We start from the raw sequence: 21,261 nt of genomic DNA, 5'->3' as shown, positions 1-21,261 counted from the left end.
TCCATTACATTTAATTGTCTCTGAACATTTTTAGACTGCATTTCATTTTCCAGCATTTCCATTTTTATTTTCTAATGCTGTGAAAAACAGTCCAGGTTGAAACCTCACTTTCAGTTTATTTTCTTTCCAACAAATCAGAGTCAAAACATTTTTAAAGTTCTAGAAGTAAAATTAAACAAAATGCTAAGTATAAATATATTATGTGAAAATTTTGTCCAGTGTCTTCTCAGTTTTGTCAGTAACTTTTTCAGAATAATATGATGAAAGATAATATGTTGAAACTCTCCTCTCCTCTCCTCTCCTCTCCTCTCCTCTCCTCTCCTCTCCTCTCCTCTCCTCTCCTCTCCTCTCCTCTCCTCTCCTCTCCTCTCCTCTCCTCTCCTCTCCTCTCCTCTCCTCTCCTCTCCTCTCCTCTCCTCTCCTCTCCTCTCCTCTCCTCTCCTCTCCTCTCCTCTCCTCTCCTCTCCTCTCCATATTAAAAAGCATAATTATTAAGGAAGTGAATTTGGACCTTCCAAAACTGAGAGTATTTAGAAATTATTTAATATTTTTAAATAGTATTGTTTTTATGATCTATATCTCTCCACCCCTCAATGCCATCTATCCATCTGGGTACAATCTTTTGAAAATATGGAAGAACACTCAAAATGTTAGAGACCTTGGAAAAGTACCTAAAATAGTATTTTCAAACCTAATGACAGTACCTTCCTAAGATATGACAACATGGGAACTATCCACTAAAAAGGAGATTCTACCAGAACATGTATAGTATATGTTTACTGTTGTATTAATCTTTGTTTTCTAGCTTAAATTTGCCGTAACACTACGGAGTTGTAACTTGTCATTGTTTCTTTGAGAACCAGTACTCAAAGGAAGGAGGGAGGACCTTATGAAGACTGTTTTAAACTGCGGTGTAAGAATGAGTATTTGATATGGGTTTTGTTTATTGTTGGTTTTGTTTGTTTGTTTTAATGAAAAAGTTTGCAGGATCTTTTTTTTTTATTATTATTATTATTAGAGCTACCTGTGATTTGTTCTTCCGTGGTTTTGTCATTTGTGGCAAGAAGGTTTAGCTAGATGGCAGAGTATGGAGGAAGTGACCAGCACTTCACAAGAAGCCAGGCTGCTTGTTGCTGGGCTGCAAGGTAGATGCCAATCAGGTGTTTCAGTTATATTAAGTTCAGGAAAAAGCAGTGAAATTCTTTGTAACTTAAACTGATGGCTAGTTGCTCCATGGCATTGTTACTGGTGCTGCGTTCTCTAAGAAAAGGTCTATAAAAGGTCTTCGTGTCCACTTTATTTTTGATGCTTTATTGTTCTTGTGTGGACAGTCCTGAAGATCTGACCTCAGGTCTCTTTGCTCGCATTGCCAGGATCCAAGGATTACAGACAAATTCCTCTTCTCTAGAGCATTCCTGCTGTGTTAACAGCCACAAAAATCTTGTCAGAAGTGAGTTCCTACTCTGAGTGACAGCACAAAGGGTGCTAACACATGGGTGCTGTCCATTCGTGCTTTGAGGGCTGACTACCACTGCTGCCTACCTGCCCTGCTAAAAGAACCCACTGCCAACGCACAGCCCATATATCTCTTCCTACACCACCGCAGTTGGGATCGTGTCATATTCACAGAACTGCAATTATTTCTACTTGTATTTTATGTTTGTAACCACGATGCTGAGGAGCCCGATCTCAAACCCAGAGCAGCGGAAGCTAAGGTCTGGGCACTCACCACCTCTTCAGCAGCTGCAGTTGATTTTGACAGTGGTCAGGAGTCGGTTCTCCGTTAGACTCAAGTGGAGGCTGTCATCTTGGGCTCAGGCCACCTCCTGGCCCCAGGTTTTCCTCACAGAGTGAAGCATAGCCTGGATTCACCCTGCTGATGTTCTCTGTGGTATCTAAATGAGAACCCAGTCATTCTCTGCTATGTCTGAAGTTGGAGAGAGATGGAAACCTCAGAGGGTGATTCAGCACTAGGTGCCCTGCTTGTTTCCCTCCGACCACTCCGTGGAAAACCGAGGAGATCGTGATTTTAACTTGGATGCTACAAGTGCGTAGATGAATCTGGGATAAGGATCATTCATTTCGAATTTTCCTATTGTACTTTTTAATGTTAAAGACATTTATTGAAACATAAAATACAGATGCCTTGGCTGCATTTTGACTCTTCACAACTACCTCACACTGCATTGTTAGCCACCTTCAGGTCATTATAAATAGCACTTTCTGATTTTCTGTGTGTGTATTTGTAGTGAAGGTGCAGAAGCCATTGCAAGAATCCGATATTGTCTGGATTTAATACATTACTTAGTCTGCTCAGAACTAGGCCAAGGCAGACTCATTCTTCAGGCAGTTTCCATTTTGATGTAGTATTTACTTTAAATGAAAGGCCATGATCCTGTTCAAAGACATGATTTCCCCCTCTCTCCCCTGCTGTCATTAGAGTCAGATAACAGGAAGAGACAGTAAGATAACTGCCACTTATTTGGATTTCACTGAAGCTTTCAGGCAGAAACAGGGACGCCAGCCAAAGCCAAATCAATTCATTTGACTGATTTGCTGATTATCTGTGTTAGTTATTCCTTGATTATCTTGCCCGTTGTCCAGGACTAGCTCTTTGCCTTTAGGCTTGGGTCGGCTGTTTATTTTAACCTATTATTTGTAGGGAATATTCTGTACCATGCGTAGTGTGCCCCAGTCTGTATAGGGAAGAATAATTGACACTGGAAAAACTGAGGACTGGTATGTTAATTTACTGAGAGAGAAAAGATTGATCATAATTTTTCATGGGGGCATCTTAACTTCTTAGTAAAATGAGGCTTGGTAGCTTAAATATTTGGATCACTGCGTGTGTAACAATGATTTTGAAAATTATGGGCGCTCCTAGAGTTCCCTGAACAGGACACTGTATAGACCATACCTCTAGAACAATTTAGTCCAAAGACTGGCTGGGGAGCAGGTGACAGGCACAGATAGATGAGGTGACCTGAGATCCAGCAGCGTGCTGTGGCAGTGGTTAGTTGTCCTGGTCCCCATTTTCCAGTCCAGAGTTGCTGGACCATGGTCTTCTTCCCTCCCTGTCTGGCGGCACAGTGCTGCAGTGCACTGGTGCATCTCTTGCTGGGAGTTCCTGTTCGCCATCCCAGTAGTGCATGTGCTCAGGGATGAAGAGAGAACCAGAGCTGCTTCCAGTGCTTGACTTGGATGTAAGCTTTCACTCTGTAGAGTCTACCACCATACGAGTCAAGAAGCTATACCAACAGTTAGCAAATTTGCATTAATAACACAGGAGATGCTAAAGTTGTAGTACTACATGATGGAGGTGGAGTAGCAGATAGCTAGTTCAGTCAGATTAAGCAGTCAGGCCTTCCTCTTGCAACCAAAGGATCTGAAAAAAAAATCTTAAAAATCCAAGAAAATGTCTTCTACTTCAGGGCTTCTGTCAGCAAAGAGAAAATTAAGCTACTGCATTTGACCTTCTTGCATTTCCATTAACTTCCCAGTGAGGTAGCCCCTTAGCCAACAGACTGTTTTCTGGCCTTTAACCACGTGCATTGTCACAAACATAATGGAGATAAACATACGTGGCTTTCTTCACACTACAAATAAATCACTTGATTCTTATTCATTACATTTCCTTAGTGAATTTATCTGCAGTAAATAAGGCAGTTAGCACACAGTCAGAGCTGATGCAGGAAACGTAGGGAAACAGAGTAGTGACCAAAAGGAAATTCTGTCACTCTGAATGATACAGAGAGAAACCTAAATGAAAAAGCAATACAGATAAAATCAAGCTACGTATTTTGTGGCCGAACACACGGAACAAGATATGAAAGTGACTAAGGATGATGTCAGAACTGAGGGCCAGTTTTCTCTCTCTCCTGGACTGGGGAGACTGGTGCAGCCTGTGGGGTGAGGCTCTCCACCCAGGCGAGAGCAGCAGCCGTGGGGCCAGGGCCCAGTCCCCGCCTCACTGGCCTGCTGCCTCCTCATTTCTGAGTGTGTGTGTCTGGCTGTGCTCGTTTCGCTCTTCGTTTAAGACAAACTTAGAAGTCTGAGGAGAGACTGATAAATCAGCAAATACAGAGCAAAGTCAACAAGAAGAGATGGCACCATGTTGGCCGGTGGAAACGTTTGTTCAGTGGTGCTCCAGGGAGGGGAGAGAGCTCCAAGAGCAGATACAACTCTCACAGCACAGATAACAGTTTTCCTCTTGCCATCAGTCCCCAACAAAGTTGATCCAACCAGTATTATCTGCAAAACCAAACTTTGGCTGCACCAACAAACCTAGCAGTCCTGAAACCTTAAAATACCTGATTTCAGTAATGCATTTTGCCATAAACTCCAGGTATTAATGTTAGCTGGATCAGATCTGATAAAAATGTCCAAAGAGGAATTCCAAGGTGCCAGAGTCAACGTTCTGCTTAAAAATAGCTGTTTCAACTTAACAGGCATCTGTTGACATCTGTGTCTCGCATTAGGAGAGGAACATCAGAGCTTCCATATTAAGACAGATCATTAAGGCCAGTATCTTCTTCCTGGCAGTGACTAGAAGAGGCAGCTGAGGGGAACTATGTGAGAAACAGGCACAGCTAGAGAAATCCTTTCCTGCTTTCATCAAACAGCAGCGTAAGGGCTTCCTGAGCCAAACATTGTAAGCAAGCCACTATGTTTAATGCTCATCAATGTACCTATCCTCCATTAATTTGTCTTCTCCCTTTCTGAACCCATTTGTACTTTTGGCATCCAGAGCTTCCCATGGCAACAAGTTCCACAATTTAATTATGCACTGTGTGAAAAAGTACTTCCTTTTGTTTGTTTTAAACCCGCTAAAACAGAATTACAGGATGCACAACAGAATTACATGAGCAGACTTAAATGGGAAGATAATGTGGTACAACAATGGAAAATCAGTCTCAGCGTGGAGAAATGGAAACCGGCTTTGTTTTTCTGTTACTCTGACCACTAGTACAGGGTTAGTTAGTACTTCCTATCGGTCCTCTCCCTGTCATAAATAAACCAATTTACCCAACTAGCGCAGAGTCAGAAAACAATCGGAACTCCTTTCAAAAATGACAATTTTTGTAAGAAAAGCAAGGTCTGCAGTCTTCCCTTTCTGTCTGGGTTCTGACTAGTGCTCCAGGCAAGGAGGGCCTCTGAATTTGCATTTGAGTTAGCTAGGTGATACAATGGTTAAAAAAATTCAGTATGTTTTGAGGCTCTCAGTAGAGACACACCACAGGGAAAGAGAGTGAGCCTCTCTTCTTGGAACTGAGGCAAGATAGCATCTGGAAAAGGTGAGCATGGTTCTCTGCACCTCGTTACCAGGAAGACAAGCTGGAGGAAGTTCAGAGAAGAAGAGCCAACTGTAGCTCTATGCTTGGAAGAACTGGCTTATGAGAAAAAGCATAAAGAGCTGACGATGTAGAATTTGCTAATCAACACTTCAGGAATAAGATGACATAATAACTGTTAAATAATGTTTTAAGCATAAACCTGCAGGAATGAGAGGCACTAGGTTAGTGTGGTGCAAGAGGGTAATGTAAGTAACGACGAGCTTAGCAGAAATAAAATGTAATAACAGTACTTCATCATCCACAGCCCTGCCAGATGTCTGGGTTTGACCTGGCCTTTCAAGGTCTCTGGTACGTTTGCCAGGAGCACAGGTTATGGTGCTGTCACCCCGTGGTGTATGGTGTGGGCACAGTCATCAGTGCCATTGCCCACCCTATAGAAGGGCTCTCGTGTGCCGGGGACCACTCGAGCCACCTACTCATGGCCCAGCAGAAAGGCCCACTTGGTGCCATCAGGGTTGTTGCTCTGCCTGTCCCAAAAGCAGAGAGCAGCACTGTTCGTGTCCCATTTGCACTCCAGTCTGTGACAATGCTGGCAGGACCTCAACCTTGATTCAGGCATTCTCTGAAGAAAGCACATCCCTGTGTCTAAGTTAAGGTGCAGGCAGATATGTAAAGATTAATTCTGTTTAGGCTTTATCCATAGATCCATGCATACTCTTAAGAACCTATTTATGTCCTGAAACCTGTGGACAGGGTGACTGCTGTTTCCAAAGCCCATATAATAAACTAAGTATGAAGAAAACTAGGAAATAGGAATGGAATGAAAACGCAATGGGCAGAACATAAAAGATGAGTTAGAACAACTGTAACTGCACCGTGGTTTTGAAGAGTGCACGTGGTGCAGCAGACTTTGCCAACATGACTTCTTTCTGCTAGTTTCTGTGATTTTATGGTTATCTAGAGCATCCTGACTCTTTAGGAATTTGTTCTTCAGTGATACACATCAAGATTTTGACAGGCCGTGGTGCTCTCTACCAAACAAGCTGGTTTATCTGTAGCACACACTTATCCTGACGAACTGACTATAACATACATTCTTACAGTTTAATATTTTACAGGTGTCAAATGGGTGCTATGAAGGATACATAAAGAGCAAGGTCATGTCTCCCAGTGGAATCTGTCCTGGTATGAAACGTGACATAATCTGAATGAGAAAAAAACAATAGAAAAGCAGCTTGGGAAGCTGCAGAAATGAAGAGCTTGGTTGAGGCACATTATCTTCAGATGCAGGCAGTTCTGACTTGATTCTGAAATCACAGGCCAATTAAATCTGCCTTGATTTATGGTCAGATTTTCTGTGCATTAGAGACTGCAGAAGAAGACTCCTTCCTTCAGGAACAAATCCTCTGGAAGGAAAAGTAACGGCAAGGTAGGGTTCTCCCAGTTCCTCCCAGGTTGTCAGACGATCTTCAGTGAATAAATGTGAGCTACCTCTACTCTCAATTTAAATTGGTTAGATTGTTTTAATTAATCCTGAAATTTTAATTTGCAGTATGTTTTTAAGAAAATTACTGATATTGTTTAAACTTCCCAAAGTCAGATTACACAAGCTTAAAACACAACTATACAGAGGACAGTGTGAAATGAGATCTTCTAAAGGGAAGATATATTTTTTTCCAGTTAATTTCTAGTATATGTTCAAAATATTAGGTAAGGGATTTTTTGGTCTATTATGATCCTATTACTAGTGTTTTTTCCACCATCTGCAAGTCTCTGAAGCCTCTGTCCTGGTGAGCAGTCTGCCTTCTGCATCTCCTCCCCAGATGCTCTGTGTATCCAGTGAGTCTGAACAGATTTTTAAAATTCTGTGTTTGTTCACATGCAGATTGTATCTTTGGCTGTACCTTGACATGTGAACAACCACATGGATTGGCGTGTGACTGATAAGCTTAACATTTCTCACTGTTCATTTTATGAATGATCCCAGCAAATGACATTGCCTATTGTTTCCTCAGAGTCCATGGAAGAGGACACACTTTTGAACTGTGGGGATTTGTTAACCGTGCTGGGGAAGAGGAGCAACACGCAGGGACCTGATGCGGTGCTCCTTCTCCAGGCATTTCCTGCGTGTGCTTGATCCAATAAATGTGGCTGCAGAAACATGTACTTTAGATGTGTCTGAATCAGTCTGATAATTCAGCAACTGAACTGAACAGCATGCAAGCATCTATGAGGATGTAACACTAAGCTCTGGGTTTAAGTCCTGCTGCCTCTTCTCAGCAGCTATCAGCTGGCTGCTGAGGATACTCTTTAACTACCCATTTGTGTTGTTTTATAGTAATTTTGCAGCAGTATTTTTTACAGCAAACATTTTACAATAAACTATGGCCAGAGATCAAATTTTGGATTAGCATCTGCATCAGGTTTGGCTCCGAGGTTATAGTTTGGGTTCAAGAAAACCTCTGGGCTATGGTTTAGATTCTGCAACACTAAAACTCCTATGTCTGCACCTACAGTTTCAGGCCCCAATACTGGGATGAGGTAAGATTATGAGATGGTCAAACTATGGAAGGATTGACAAAGAGCAGCTGTTATGAAAAACTAGTTAAACCCAGTTCTTGAAGTATTAGAAAAGAACTGGGATCTTTCATACATAAGGTCTGACAGACAGATTTTATATCAGTGTACTTATTTTCATGCCAAGTGTGATTTAGTTTTTGTTTTGCCTTTACGACAAGTATTATAATCAGTACAGGTTGTGGAGTAGATATTGCCATCCCAGTGTATATTGCTGTCCCAGTTTCCATTCAGCGGTAATTGTATTTGGTACAACGCACCCTGCTATCAGCCTGACTGCACGTCTGCCAGGAGAGCTCCACTCTTGGCTGCACAAGCATTTCAACAGGTTTCCCCGACCAGCACTGCTGACACAGAAGCAAACTGTAGAAACACAACAGCTCAATCAAGATAAAGTTTCCAACCAGGCTCCAGAGAAGGGAAACAAACATAGCAACAAACAAACAAAGGCTATGAAATAAACTAACAGAGAGCAGCAAAGGTTGCCGTTTTGCAAAAGTGTTCCCTTAATTCCAAATGCTGAAGAGATGCAAACAGTTTCTTGCCTAACAGGGGATTACTGCTGCGGAGGGTGAATGAAACCAGACACAGCAAAAACCCACTCAGGATGCTCACCTACACCTTTCTCTGAGCCAGCTCGAGCTCACATCTGCTTAGACAGCCAACAGCAGATACAGAACTGATATGAGGCTTTTTTTATTAAATGATGCATGCTTTCCAAACACAGAAAACAACAAAACTTTCCAGATTGGATGTCAATCGCTTCTATATTCCACACATTGAATGGAGCCACTACCCTCTGTCTTTGACTGGGGAAAGTATCAGATTTTTCTGCTTTGTGTCCTATATCATGTAGGTTTCCTCTCCACTCCATGATAGCATTGCCTGGGCCCAAGATGGAGTTGTTGGCAGAGCTGGGCAATTCAGAAGTTGGTGTTTCCCAATTCTACTTGAGAGGAGCAAGCTCCATGTGAAGGCCATGTTGGCTGCTCTTCCAGGAGGTGGGGCATCCTCCCAAGTCCTCGTCCCAAAGCAGAAGTCTTATTCGGTGCGTGCCAATATTCCTGGGGCATCTGAAAGTGCCATTAGTGCTCTGTGACACTGAGATTTTGCCACTAGCAGGAAACCCCATACTGTCGTCAGACCTAGCAGTAACTCCTGCCTCCTCTGGCATGAACTAGCAGGATATACTGGCATGATAATGATTCTTCCTTTTATTTCTGCCATTTAATATAGTACTTTACATGATATTTCCATATGCAACCGTCAAGGCAAATTCTGTCATGCTGTTATGAAAAGCTACATGATTTGCCTCTGAAGATCATCAGCTTCAATGGACTCCAAAACCATTACACAAGTTCTGAATTTGTCTCTGAGGCAATTCCTCTGCTGGCCTTTTAGCGCCAACTCTACCCAAGTATTTTGGCTCCTACCCATGGAAATGAAGCTTTTGAAGAGCTTCTGGACCTGGGAGTCTAGCAATCTATTTTTCAGATGAGGACAGATTTCAGATCCATCCTTCTAATTCCACAGTTAAACAGCCATTAATTGTTAGCTAGATTGTTATTGTAAGCTTCTATATCTGACTATTAACAACTGAATGCATGTATCTGCTCCAGATAAAACAAACCTACCTAGGGATTGATTTTATGATGCCAAAATGATAAAGTTTGCTAAAAAATGTAGAGTGAATGTGTAAGCTCTGGAAAACATTAACAAAAATAACTAAGTAACACTCCCCATTCATACCTAATTCCTTCTGACATCAAATTTAGCCGTGTGTACTTTGGACCCGCTGGAACTCTTACAATGTACAATCTTGCTGCACAAGTCCTGTTTGAAATGTACAATATTCTGTATTCTGATTACGCCGTAAAAAATAAAGGTGTTTTGTCATCACTGTAGTTTAGGCAGATTCTCCATTGTCTGCTATCTTGTTAGAGTCATTTACATCAACACAGAGTGGGTGTACAGTAGCCAGTAGTCTGTGTTAGCAGCATTTTATGTTCAGTTTGCACTTACGTAAATGATTGTGCAAGATGTGAGAGAGAATCTAGCCCCTGGGAATTATATGTGTTTTTGGGTGTAATCTTGATGTGTGTAGCCAACACATAAGAATATAGAGAAGTTTTAACATGTTACTGTTGCCATCACCCCAAATAAATATAATTAACCAAGGAGCTTTCAGTTGCACTCATAGGCAGGATCCAGAATAGCGCATGTTTTGTGGTGGCAGATATATAGGAAATATGAGCCTGTAAGGAACAATATATTGCTTTGTTTTTCATAGCATTGTTCACCACATTCTCATAACAGTCAGATAAGAAGCTGTTTGGGCCAAGGAAGGGTTAGGAAATTGCATTCCAAAAAACATTAAAGTTTAAACAGAGTTTCATAGGATGCTGCTTTGCAATTCAGAAGAAAACTGGTGAATTATGTCACATTGAGCTGAATTAGATTTAAACTCTGGTTTCAAGAAGCTGGTATCACTGTAATTGCTAGGACAGCCCAGTACAGAAAGAAAGAGGTATTAGGGTATGTTTATTGTATGGGGCCATGTGTTCCTTCCTTCCACCACAGAGCCATAAATGTTGCATATCCCACTTTGCAGAGTCGAGGTGTCCCAGAAGAGGTATTAACATAACAATACTGGGGGCTAGAGGAAATGGAGGCACCTTACCCATGTGCTCCCCGAAGGTTCTGGCATATGTTGGCTCGGAAATCTTTGACAAGACTCTAAAGCACCATTAAAGCTTTTCTGTGCTTTTTGTTTTAATTATTATTATTATTTTTCCACAGAGATGTTGACAGCAGCATATAGGAAAAGGGCACTTGCTGCTAGCAACACGTCTCATACCCACAAATACTCAGCGCCAAGCAAGAGCTCTTCGAGTCATCGGAGAGCCAAGTCAGGCCCAAAACCTTACAGAGGCATCTGTGTCTCTCTACAGAGGTTTGGGATCTTTATTTTGCCTGAGTGTAGACCACAGCCCCAGGTGGAAGAGCAAAGGAAGAACCAAAGAAGCAACCCCTGGCTGACTTTCTGCTGGACACGTTCATCTCCTGAAGTTTCCCTAGTGGTGGAGCACCACAGGTTTTCAGTACAGGGCGAGGATGCCTAAATGCTGGCAAAATAATCTGTTTTCCTCTAACCTAATGCTCAGAAACAGCTGAAGCAGTTTTGCTGAAACCTTAAAAGTACTCAGCATGAGACAGATTCCCCCAGAACAGATTTTTTTCCACCTGAATGATTTAGATTTGGCACAATCATAATCAGATGAACATAGGGATGTAGGATGGAAAATGATAAGCCCCTGCCAGCTCTGCCTATAATAACAGTTCACGTGTTGTCCAGCCCTTTTCAGACCAAGATTTGTCCTGTTCTGCTACATCTAATGAATTCTTTAGAAAGTGACCTGCCTTAATTTTTGCTATGGTTGTAGTGCATTTAGTAAATCAAATCGGGATGGTGAGGAGGAGGAGGATGTAAGAAGTGAATATCTAACAGATGACTTATCTGGAAGACGGCAGCACTGACTGACATCACCTTGCAACGTGCGGTGCCTCTGTCTGGAGCAGTCTGGCTTCGACGGCGCTAGGAAAATCAGAGAGGTGAACTCCCTCCTATTTCCTCCTTGGATGATGTTCAAGGCTGTGGCCTCACCTCTCTTGGAAGAGTCTTGAAATACTTTCAGTAATGGGAAGGGATGGAATGGCTGCGGGCTGGATCCTCTTGGAAAGCACCAGGTAGCATTAGCAGATGACTCTCCTGGTAGCCCGCGCTGGCTGGTAAAAGATGGACTCTGCTGGATCGTTCTCTAGTTGTGAACAGCCCCACGCAGTTATTTCGGCTAGGAACAATTAATCTCTGGTGTAACTCTCCTGAGGTCTGCAGAGGCACAGAGGGTGCTATGATGGGCAAAACTCCCATTTTTGAGAGCAGAAACCGGGCAGGTACCATGCCAAAAAATATGCTAGTGGTAAGAGAACCTGCGAGGCAAGCAGAGAGTTCTGGGCTTCGGGACTCGTTGCCCTTAAACATCGTGGGGGTCGTTCATAGCCTGGCGTGACCGCCCCGGGAATCAGGAACCTCTGTGGGGCGTTGCGGCAGGTAACCGGGGGCATGCGGTGGAAAATAACGCCTCGCATTTGCCGCTGGTTTGGGGAGCCCCTGCATCCATTTCCTGTTTTTCCGACGTTTGTTTTTTTGTTTCTTTGCTTGGTTTTCGTTTTGTCTGTTTGTTTGTTCTCTTCTGCCCTGTTCCGTTCCGTTCCCTTTTTCTTTCTAGCACCACCTGGTCCTCTTCGCCCCGGCGCTGTGGGCACCTGAGCGCCTCCCTGGGCTGCCCCCAGCGCCGCCACACCGAGGGGGCTCCGCGGCGGCCGGCGGGGGTCCCCTACCGGCCCCCAGAGCCCTACCGGCCCCCAGAGCCCTACCGGCCCCTGCCGGACACCTCGGATCCTCCCGGAGCCCCGGGCCGGAGCGGCCCCGGGCGGCGCTGGGGGGTCGGGGCGGGCAGCGGGGACCACCTGGAGCAGGTCGGGTCCCTGATTTTCTTTCTTTCTTTCTTTTCTTTTCCTTTTTTTTTTTTCCTCTCTTTTTTCCACTTTTTTCTCTCTCTTTTTTATTTTATTATTTTTTTTAATTGTATTTTTTTTTCCATTTCTTTCTTTTTTTGTTCTTTTTTTTTTCTTTCTTTCTTTTCTTGGTTCCTTTCGCTCAAGGCTCCTCGAAGGCAGGGGATTTCACAGAGAGCGAACGGGAGGACAGGGCCCCGAAGTTATTACAGCAAATAATGAGTTCTGCAGCCGATCCCTTTGGGCTGAGCCCGTGCCGGCGCGGGGATGCTCGCATCCCTCCCCGCCGCCCCCCGGCAGCTCCCAGCTTAGCGACAAAACTCGGGGGTGTTTCGAGTGCATTCCAAGAAAATTAAGGGGAAAGGTTTTTTAATCAGGAAAGGGGGGTATGCGTTTTTTTCTCTCTCTCTCTCGAGCATTTTCAGATGGATTGGAGTGCTTCGCAGAGGGAACCTGGCGAAGAAGGACCAGAAATCCCGCAGCACTTGCGCTGAGCTTGCGGTGCCTCCAAGCCCTTGCTCTAAATGCCCATCACCGCGGAGATCCTGGTACCGTGCTTCTTACCTGGAGCTGCGCTATCTCCCTCACTACAGAAACTACAAACAGAATGCGTGTTCCAAAAGAAAGGGAAAAAAGGTTTTATTTAATCCAGAAAATAATTAAAATCTCATGTATTTTTATTGGTTTTAGTATCCAGCAGAGTGAAAATATTGAAACTCCGAGACCCCTTGCATTAAAAAGTCACAACTGTTCTATTTTATTAGTTCTGACTGTGTGAAAAAAATTATAAGGACAACATTGAAAAAATCCGGGTTTTAGAGCCCCGAATGGCCATAAAAACAATAAAATCAACTATAAAACCTGCACTAGTGATATTAAAAAATTATGTAGTTCAATAAATGTGACATTTCATGAATGCGGATTTAATAGTCTCCAACCCGTGGAAGGAGGAAGGCTAAGGTCTAACAATTGAATTTGAAAGGGGCGGTGCTGCAGAACTGCAAAATTAAGTGCTTCATTTTTCTTGTTAGGGATTATGCAGTGGTAGTGGAATGTAATAACTGTGCCATTAAAACTTCCTTTTAACAAGGCCTATTGCTTGTATAAAAGTCAGAAAAGAATAATCTCTTCCTCTATTTATTTGTTTCCCAATAATATGGCAAAACATGTTTTTTTTTTACTTTTTGCTTAAACTTGTTCTCAGGATTTTGAATCGACAGCTTGTAAAATATTGTGGAGGCCCTCTACGCCGCTGCCTCATATCATGCACGTCGTTATTCCAGAGGGCAATGGGTCATCGGTTTACTGTACATTTATTAAGTAAATCAAGCTGCAAATCCAACACTTCCAGATGAAAACATTAGCTAAGCCCCTTGGAAAGAGCAATGCCTGGGAGACTGAGCACGGAGAGAAAAAATAATCAAAACTGTCAGCTCACTTTACGTGTACCTGATATTTACAAGACACAAGACCACGCTTTAAAGGTGAGTTTTGGCATTTGTTAACAATGTAAAGAAAAAAAAAAACAACCTCCCTATATTATTAAAAATATATATATTTCCATTTCACCAACACCCTTTCGTCTTGCTCTGAGCCTCTTAGTTATTAAGATCTTCGTGGGTTTGAACCGGAGACCCTCATTTTTTTGGGGGGGAAGAAAAAAAAAATAAGGCAAGAATACGAACTGTTAAACCAGCACCTGCTATTCCTTAACAGCCTTCTGCGCTCGCTGTCACCAGCCCGGAGGGGTCCGGGGGAGGAGGAGGAGCAGCGGCCCGGCGGGCACCTGCCGCCCGCGCTCCCACGGGGAAGGCACCGGCACCGCCGCCGCCGTCGGGCCGAGTGCCGGGGGGGCCGGGGCGGGCGGGGGTCGCTGCCCCGGGCGAGGGGCCGGGAGCCGCCGGCATGCGGTGAGCGCTCACGTCCAGTCCCGTCCCGTTCCCACCCCCCGGGAGGCGGCGGGGCAGGAGGAAGCGCACCGCGGGTTTTTGGAAACGAAAATCGCCGGTGTCCAGGTGGCGCTGCTGGAGGGAAGGAGGGCGAGCGGCCGCCCGGCGCGGCCTCGGCGCCTGCTTCCCTTCGGGGCTGTCGGAAAGCCGGGGCCCGGCGCCGCGCCCGCCCCGTCGAGGGGCGTCCGCAGCCCCCGCGCCGCCCCGCTGCGTACCGGCCGGCGAGGCACCGAGCAGGAAATCGCGCCGCCCCGCTCCGCGCCCCGCCGGGCTCTCGGGGACATCCCGGGGGACGGGACGGGGCCCCGCCGCCGCCCCTCGCCCACGCGTGGCCCCCGCTCGGCGGCCGTGCCCCCCTGCCCCGTTCCCGGTCCCCGCAGCCACGGGGAGAGACGGCGCGGGGCCTCCCCCGGGTTCCGCCGAGCACGGAGGGGAGACCGAGGCGGGGTGGGGGGGGACCGGGGACAAGGCAGCCGCGCACCCCCCGTTCCCTGCCTCTCCCTCATCCCGGGTGCGGCGGGCTCTCCCCCGCGGGGTCTCCCCGCATCCGGCCGGGGAGGCAGCGCCGAGTCCCGGCCCGGTGCCGTCGAAGCCCGCCCGGTGTCCCCGGCCTCGGTGCCCCCGCGCGGTGCCGTCGGGGCCCGTCCCGCCGGTCGGCGCCGCGGGGCGTTTGCTGCGGGGAGGCGGGCGGGGGGGGGGGGGGGGGGGGGAGCGTTTGCCGGCGGGGGGTGGTTTCCCCCTTCCCTGGCCGGGCTCATTGGCTAGACGGAGCCGTGGCAGGAAGGGGACAGAGACCACGCGGGCTCCGCCCCGCGCCAATAGAAACCTATCGGAGGGTAACCCGAGCCCAGAGAAAGCCGCGGCGGCGGTGCCAGCTCCCGGCCGCGGCGCTCGGGGCCGGCTCAGGGCAGGGGCGGCCGGGGCGGCGCGGGGGGCGCGGGCGGCGGGGTGGCCGGGCCATGCAGTACCAGCCCCCGGGCGCGGCGCCGACGGCGGCCCTGGGCGTCGGCGTCCCGCTGTACGCGCCCACGCCGCTGCTGCAGCCCGCGCACCCCACGCCCTTCTACATCGAGGACATCCTGGGCCGCGGCCCCGCCGCCGCCCCGGCCCCCCACTCCCTGCCCGCCCCGCCGCCGCCGACGCTGCCGTCGCCCAACTCGTCCTTCACCAGCCTGGTGGCCCCGTACCGGACCCCCGTCTACGAGCCGACCCCCGTCCACCCGGCCTTCTCCCACCACCTCGCCGCCACCTACGGCGCCGGCGCCTACGCCGGGCCCCTCTACTCCTTCCCCCGCGCCGTCGGCGACTACACGCACGCCCTGATCCGGCAGGACCCCCTGGGTAAGCCACAGCCCCCCCGCCCCGTCCCGTCCCAGCCCGTCCCGTCCCGTCCCGTCCCTTCCCGTCCAACACGGGACAAGGCACGGGAAGCTGCCCCCGGCCCCTCCTGGCCCCGCCGCCATCCCGCGCTCCCTCCGTGCCTCCCCGGCCTCCCTCCGTCTCCGTCTGATTTACAGTAAATTAAAGAAGCGCCGCGCTCCGGCGCTGGGAGCGAGACCACAGTGCGCGGCCGCGGTGACTCAGATTTGTTTTCCTTCAACCAAGTGACTCTGCGAGTGTCCTTAGTAATGTCGCGTGTGGTTTTGGTGGGGAGTTTTAATTGTGCTGGGAGATCGCAGCGCAGATCTGAGCCCTTTCCTGCGGATGACTTGAAAAACAGCCGGCGGGGCCGGGGCTCCGCTCGCCGGGCCCCCGCGGCTCCCCCGCGCCTGGGGGCGGCCCCGGCGGCCCCCGGGCCGGGGGCAAGGTCCCCGCTGCGGGGGCCGAGCCCAGCGCCGCCCCGGCCCGGGCCGCCGCACTTGTTCGGGGGGGATTGCAAAACTGGACCTGACTCACCGCGGCTGTGCAGTGAAAGAGGCTGACCCTTTCCGTTCATACAGGAAACCTTGAGCTCTCGATAGGAGTAAATCTGGTTTCAGAAGCTGTTAAGTGTTTTCCTGGCCGCCTGAAGCAGGCTCTTCCCCGGGAGTCGTGCACGTTGCTGATTACTTTATCGACATCCTCAATACAGACAAATTCAGGAAACACTCGACTTCTGATAGCCGGGATCCGTTTTTCTGATATTGTTCATTTCCTCTGTGTGGGATGTGACTTTATGACAGCTAAAATAACCAGTTGCTTCCTATTTTTTGAGTCTGTTTTGCACCAGAATTACTAAAGCCTGACGCAAGCAAAATCTTGAAAAACAATGCAGCGAATTTCAAAGGCTGCAGGCAGCAAGACAGAAAGACAAACACGGTGACTCAGGGGCACTGGCCGGAGCCGCTGGGCCCGGGACGCGGCCGCTGCTCGGTGGCAGGGCCGGGCCCCCTCCGTGTCGCCTCACCCCGCGGCTCCAGCCGGCCCCTGGAGAGCCCCGGCCCGGTCCTGGGCCCGGTGCTGGGCCCGGTCCCGGTGCCACCCCGCCAGCCCCCAGCCCCGGGGGGCTCCAGGCGCTGCTTGCCCCAAGCCGCTGGGGCTGCTGTCGGTGCCTCCCCAGCCGCGCCCGACCCCAGCGCTCTTTTGGGGACATCTTAGTAAGACAGCAGAAGGAAGCAAAGGTCTTTTTTTTTTTTTTTTTTTTTTTCTTCGTCTTCTCACTCTTTTCTTTGCGAGATAGACCAACAGGAAACACATTGACGGAAACGTTGCCAAAGCCCGCGGAGTGGCTTTAACTGGTCTCTCCGTTCGGCGGAGGCGAAAAATCAGAGGAGGCAAAATCTAGGGGGAGGCCGAGTCAGGGGCACGGACAGGAGCGGGGCAAGGCCAGACACGGCCCCACCGAGCCCCCGGCCTGGTCTCAGGATGGCTGGCAGCGGGGCTTGGCGGTGACAGCGGCGCTGTGTGTGCCTCTCTCTGAAGGGAAGCCGCTGCTGTGGAGCCCCTTTATCCAGCGGCCGCTGCACAAGAGGAAAGGGGGACAGGTCCGCTTCTCCAACGACCAGACCATCGAACTGGAGAAGAAATTCGAGACGCAGAAATACCTCTCGCCGCCGGAGAGGAAGCGCCTGGCCAAGATGCTGCAGCTCAGCGAGAGGCAGGTGAGGCCGCGCTGCACAACAGCCCCTGCCCCTGCTCCTGCCCCTGCCCCTGCCCTGGTGTCCCCGGCTCCTTGCTTCTCTCTCCACAACTCGGGTGAGGCTCCCGTTGCTCCCCGACTACCCTGTACCTTTTCTCTCGTTTTGTTGTTCAGGTCAAAACGTGGTTTCAGAATCGCAGAGCCAAATGGAGGCGTCTAAAGCAGGTACAGGGATGTTTCTGTTTCTATAGAAATAAGTATTTTAATTGTCTTATCTTACGCCCATGCTCGCCTATTCCAGGTTGTATGCAGAAGTCATCTGAAAGGCTGTTTAACCTCTTCACCTTGATTAAAAAGACAAATAGTCATGCTGGAATCCATGAGGGCTCGTTCAGGCAGCACTAATGTTAAAAGCTCCTAATGTAGTTCCTATATCAATTATGCCCGGCTTTCACACACCGCCTATTAAAACTCCACGCTAATTGTTTTGTAAACCCATATGTTGTTTATCCAATTAACGTGGAGAAGATAAGTGATTGTCAGTAAATTACTTAGGCAGTTGTTTTGGAGGAGAATATTTACCGGCCTTTTAAATCACCTTCTCTTAATAAACACAGGGCGATTTATTCTGCAAACGCTGGGAGAGGCGAGTACAAACGCCTTGTTAGTTTTGAGGAGCGTATGGAAAATTAAGTTGCTTTTACTTTTCGTTTACGAATAGTTACAGTGTGTGAAATGAGCGCTCAAAGCGGTTTCCCTTCCCTCACAAGTTGTGCTCAAGTGGATATAAATCTGTCCTCACGGCCCAGAGGGCCTGATCCTGCCCGGCTCACCCGGATCAGGGCCCCTCAGCTCAGAGATCTGTGAAAAGTCCCCGCATCGTGGCCTGATGCAGTGAGCGTGACAGGACTGGCGAGTCTCACTGGAAAATTGGCCTTTAATATCAAAAGAACAGAAAACTAATCACAGTGCCACATTCTAGAATATTTATTCTGTGGCCTTTCCCCGGGTTTCACCTCAGTACCTCTGTTGATTTTGAACGAAATCCCTTCGCTCCTTGGCGGGACCTGACCCCTCCGCAATGTCCGGAGAGCTCGCTTGGGACCTCAGCCATTTTAAGTCATTTCCTCCTTTTTGTTCAGTCACATCCATTTCTCTGAGCCTGCACTAATGTATCATGGGTGCGTGTCTCTGCCTGCTTTCTCTTTGCTTAGGAGTGTCATTTCATGCCCCGTAGGGGACGAGGCTCCCCAGGTGGCTGCTGACACAGGGCTACTCCTGCCTGGGAGCAGGGCTCTGGCTTTGTGGGGGCTGGTTTGGTTTTCAGTGGTGTGTATTTTAATGTCGAGGTTTAGCCTTACAGCTTCATTAGTATATTTTTTCCCGTTTACTTTCGGACCACTGATGGACTCGGCCTCCCTCCTTTTGCCGTTGGGTGTAATTAAGGAAAGATCGGGGCAGGAGGAAGCTGTGTGTCCGTGTTTGTAGACTCATAATAAACATTTGCTTTACTAAAGACAAAAGTTCAGAGGTTCCTGGGCTCCGGCAGCTCCACAGTCTTTTGAAGTGGCTGCGATAACCATCGCCAAGGAGCCTCATTCGCGGCAGCGTCCCCTGTGGCTGCCGGGGCGCGGGATCAGAGCCGAGCCCCGCGTGCAGCCGAGCCCTGGGCCGGCCCGGTGCCGCTCGCAGGGTGGGAGTGTGGGCGGGAGGCCTGGGCGGCAGCAGGACACCTGCCCTTCCCTGCAGGGTCTGAGGAAACCCGTGGTGGTTTTCCCTCCCGGTGCAGCCCCTCAGGCCTCCTGGCGCTGTGGCACGTATTTCTGTATCACGCGGGTTTCTTTCCCTGCAGGAGAACCCCCAAGCCACCAAGAAGGAAGAAGTGGAAGGTGCTGACAGTCACGGTGACCAAAGGCCGGAGAGCTGCCCGAGCCCTGAGCAGAAGGGCAAGGAGGTGTCCCTGGACGGCTCGCAGTACACCCCCTCGCCCGCCTCACAGGAGGACCTGGAGTCAGACGTCTCCGACGATTCTGATCAAGAAGTGGACATTGAAGGCGACAAAGGCTTTTACAACCCTTCCCACTAACGGCCCCACGCGGAGAGTGGACCCTAGCTCAGCTTGCACTTTACCAGGGGCTGGCTTGAAAGAGTATTTTTCTACAGGAGAAGAATTTCAGCATTCCACTGGAAGAAAAAGAAACAGACAGACTTGTTTTATAATAAGGAGAGAAAGCAAGACATATTTTCCGCAAACAGTCCATTTTTGGCAGATCTCTAATTTGGTTAAAGGAGCAGATCCGTGGTTTGTATTTAATTTGTAAGATATATTTGTACATTAATTGATGTTCTAACTGGAACATAGTACTGCATCCCATCCTTACTTGCTGGGGGTCTGGATCAGCTGCTGTTAGGGATCAGGCAGAACTCATCTCTGGCTAGCGTGGAAGTGAGTACGGATTGCAGGACTAAGCCCATTGTATGTGTAAACAAATGTAGTTTAAATAGATTAATTTAAACACCCTTTGCAAGCAGAGAAATGTGTTCATTGAAATATAGAGGGATTCAACCATCCCTACAAGTGCCTTATGCTCACACCCTTTTACCTGCCATGGTGCTCTCTTCTGAGACATCCCTCTCTTTATCAGGTGGAGTCTTTGGACAGATCCGTTTTTGCTCTTGCATGAGATAAATGTGCCTCCTCAAATTTTTGGGGACTTTGCCCTGCAGTCTGGATGGTTCCATTTGCAGAAAAAAAAAAAAAAAGAAAAAAAAAGTATATTTTCTCCTTGAAAAATCTCTAGCATTGTTTTTTTCCAGATTTCATATTTGAGAAGAAAATGCAAGGAGTGATAGTGCCCTGCTGCAGGAGAGAACCTGGCATCAGCTGCAGGGGATAAATGGGGCACAGAGCAGAGGGAAGATAATGCCTATTGTATACATATCTGCTTTTGTACATACTAGTTTGCTTTAAAAGTCTTGCGGTTTTATACCTCACATTGTTCATATTTTGTACATATTTGTTCAATGTTAAAAGAAAAAAAAAAAAGCAAAAACTGGTATTTAATTTTTGACGGACTCATCTGTGAAATAAAACTAAACTCAGCACCACGCGCCGTCCAGTTTCTGGCAGCAGAAACCCCAAACCTCCCCAGCAGTGCCCGGGGAAGCTGTGATTGGGTTTTTCCCCCCCAGTGCCGTTCCGGTGGCCGGTCCCTCGTGTCCGTCGTGTCCCTCGTGGGCTCAACGCTTCGTTGCTGTTTCGCAGCCGCTCGGCGGGCGAGCTGCGGGGCGGGCGAAGCCTCCGGGGGGGTGCGTGCGGGTCCCGGCTGGGAGCCCGGGGGGGGACAAGGGCTGGAGGAGGAGCGGGCTCTGCTCGGGGCCGGGCATCGACCCCAGCCGGGGCAGCCGCTGACCTGCCTGAGTCAATAGTGGTTATTCATCGGCCTTTCTCCGAAATGCCGCCGGCCCGGGGGCGCGGGAAGGAGCACGGCGAGCAGGGGGCACGGGGGGGGCTCGGTCCGTCCGGGGTCGCTGCCCGCCCTTCCCCGGGCTCCCCGCACGGCTCCGCCCGGCCCGGCCGGGCAGCCCCGGGGGGGTCTCGGTGCCCGGGGAGGGTCTCGGGGAGCAGGGGATGGAGGCGCGGGACCGGCCCGGGTTGCGTCTAACCGGGGTCTCGCTTCGCGGGAGCGGCCGCGCGTCCTGCAAAGCGGAGTGGCCCGAGATGAGTTTTAGGGTTTTAAGACCTAAAAAGACACCCTCGCCGGGTGTGGGGGGCCAGGCCGCGGTCACCCCCAGTGCCAAGGGG

At 48.9% G+C, this 21,261-nt stretch overlaps 1 protein-coding gene and 1 long non-coding RNA gene across 2 annotated transcripts; both read left to right on the top strand.

Annotated features, from left to right (window-relative positions):
* The first annotated feature begins 1,691 nt into the window (after positions 1-1,691).
* LOC308197190 lies at positions 1,692-7,460 on the top strand. Its single transcript, XR_013952662.1, has 2 exons — positions 1,692-6,723; positions 7,310-7,460. It is a non-coding gene; the product is annotated as an uncharacterized lncRNA (long non-coding RNA).
* A 7,781-nt stretch (positions 7,461-15,241) lies between these two features.
* HHEX (hematopoietically expressed homeobox) lies at positions 15,242-20,564 on the top strand. Its single transcript, XM_080597277.1, has 4 exons — positions 15,242-15,739; positions 17,300-17,478; positions 17,631-17,681; positions 19,309-20,564. The coding sequence occupies exons 1-4, from the start codon at positions 15,358-15,360 to the stop codon at positions 19,540-19,542; spliced, it is 846 nt and encodes a 281-aa protein (XP_080453403.1). The 5' UTR covers positions 15,242-15,357; the 3' UTR covers positions 19,543-20,564.
* The last annotated feature ends 697 nt before the right edge of the window (positions 20,565-21,261 follow it).

The sequence above is a fragment of the Anser brachyrhynchus genome, assembly GCF_964034855.1.
Source record: "Anser brachyrhynchus genome assembly, chromosome: 6".
NCBI lineage: Eukaryota > Metazoa > Chordata > Aves > Anseriformes > Anatidae > Anser > Anser brachyrhynchus.
Note: the sequence above shows the minus strand (reverse complement) of the source record. Positions and strands in the feature narration are given on the sequence as shown.

Excerpts from the sequence above, each read along its gene's own strand:
- HHEX (XM_080597277.1), top strand. The coding sequence starts at position 15,358 with ATGCAGTACCAGCCCCCGGGCGCGGCGCCGACGGCGGCCCTGGGCGTC. Across the intron at positions 15,740-17,299 it reads GATCCGGCAGGACCCCCTGG|GGAAGCCGCTGCTGTGGAGC; the intron begins GTAAGCCACAGC and ends CTCTCTCTGAAG. Across the intron at positions 17,479-17,630 it reads TGCAGCTCAGCGAGAGGCAG|GTCAAAACGTGGTTTCAGAA; the intron begins GTGAGGCCGCGC and ends TTTGTTGTTCAG.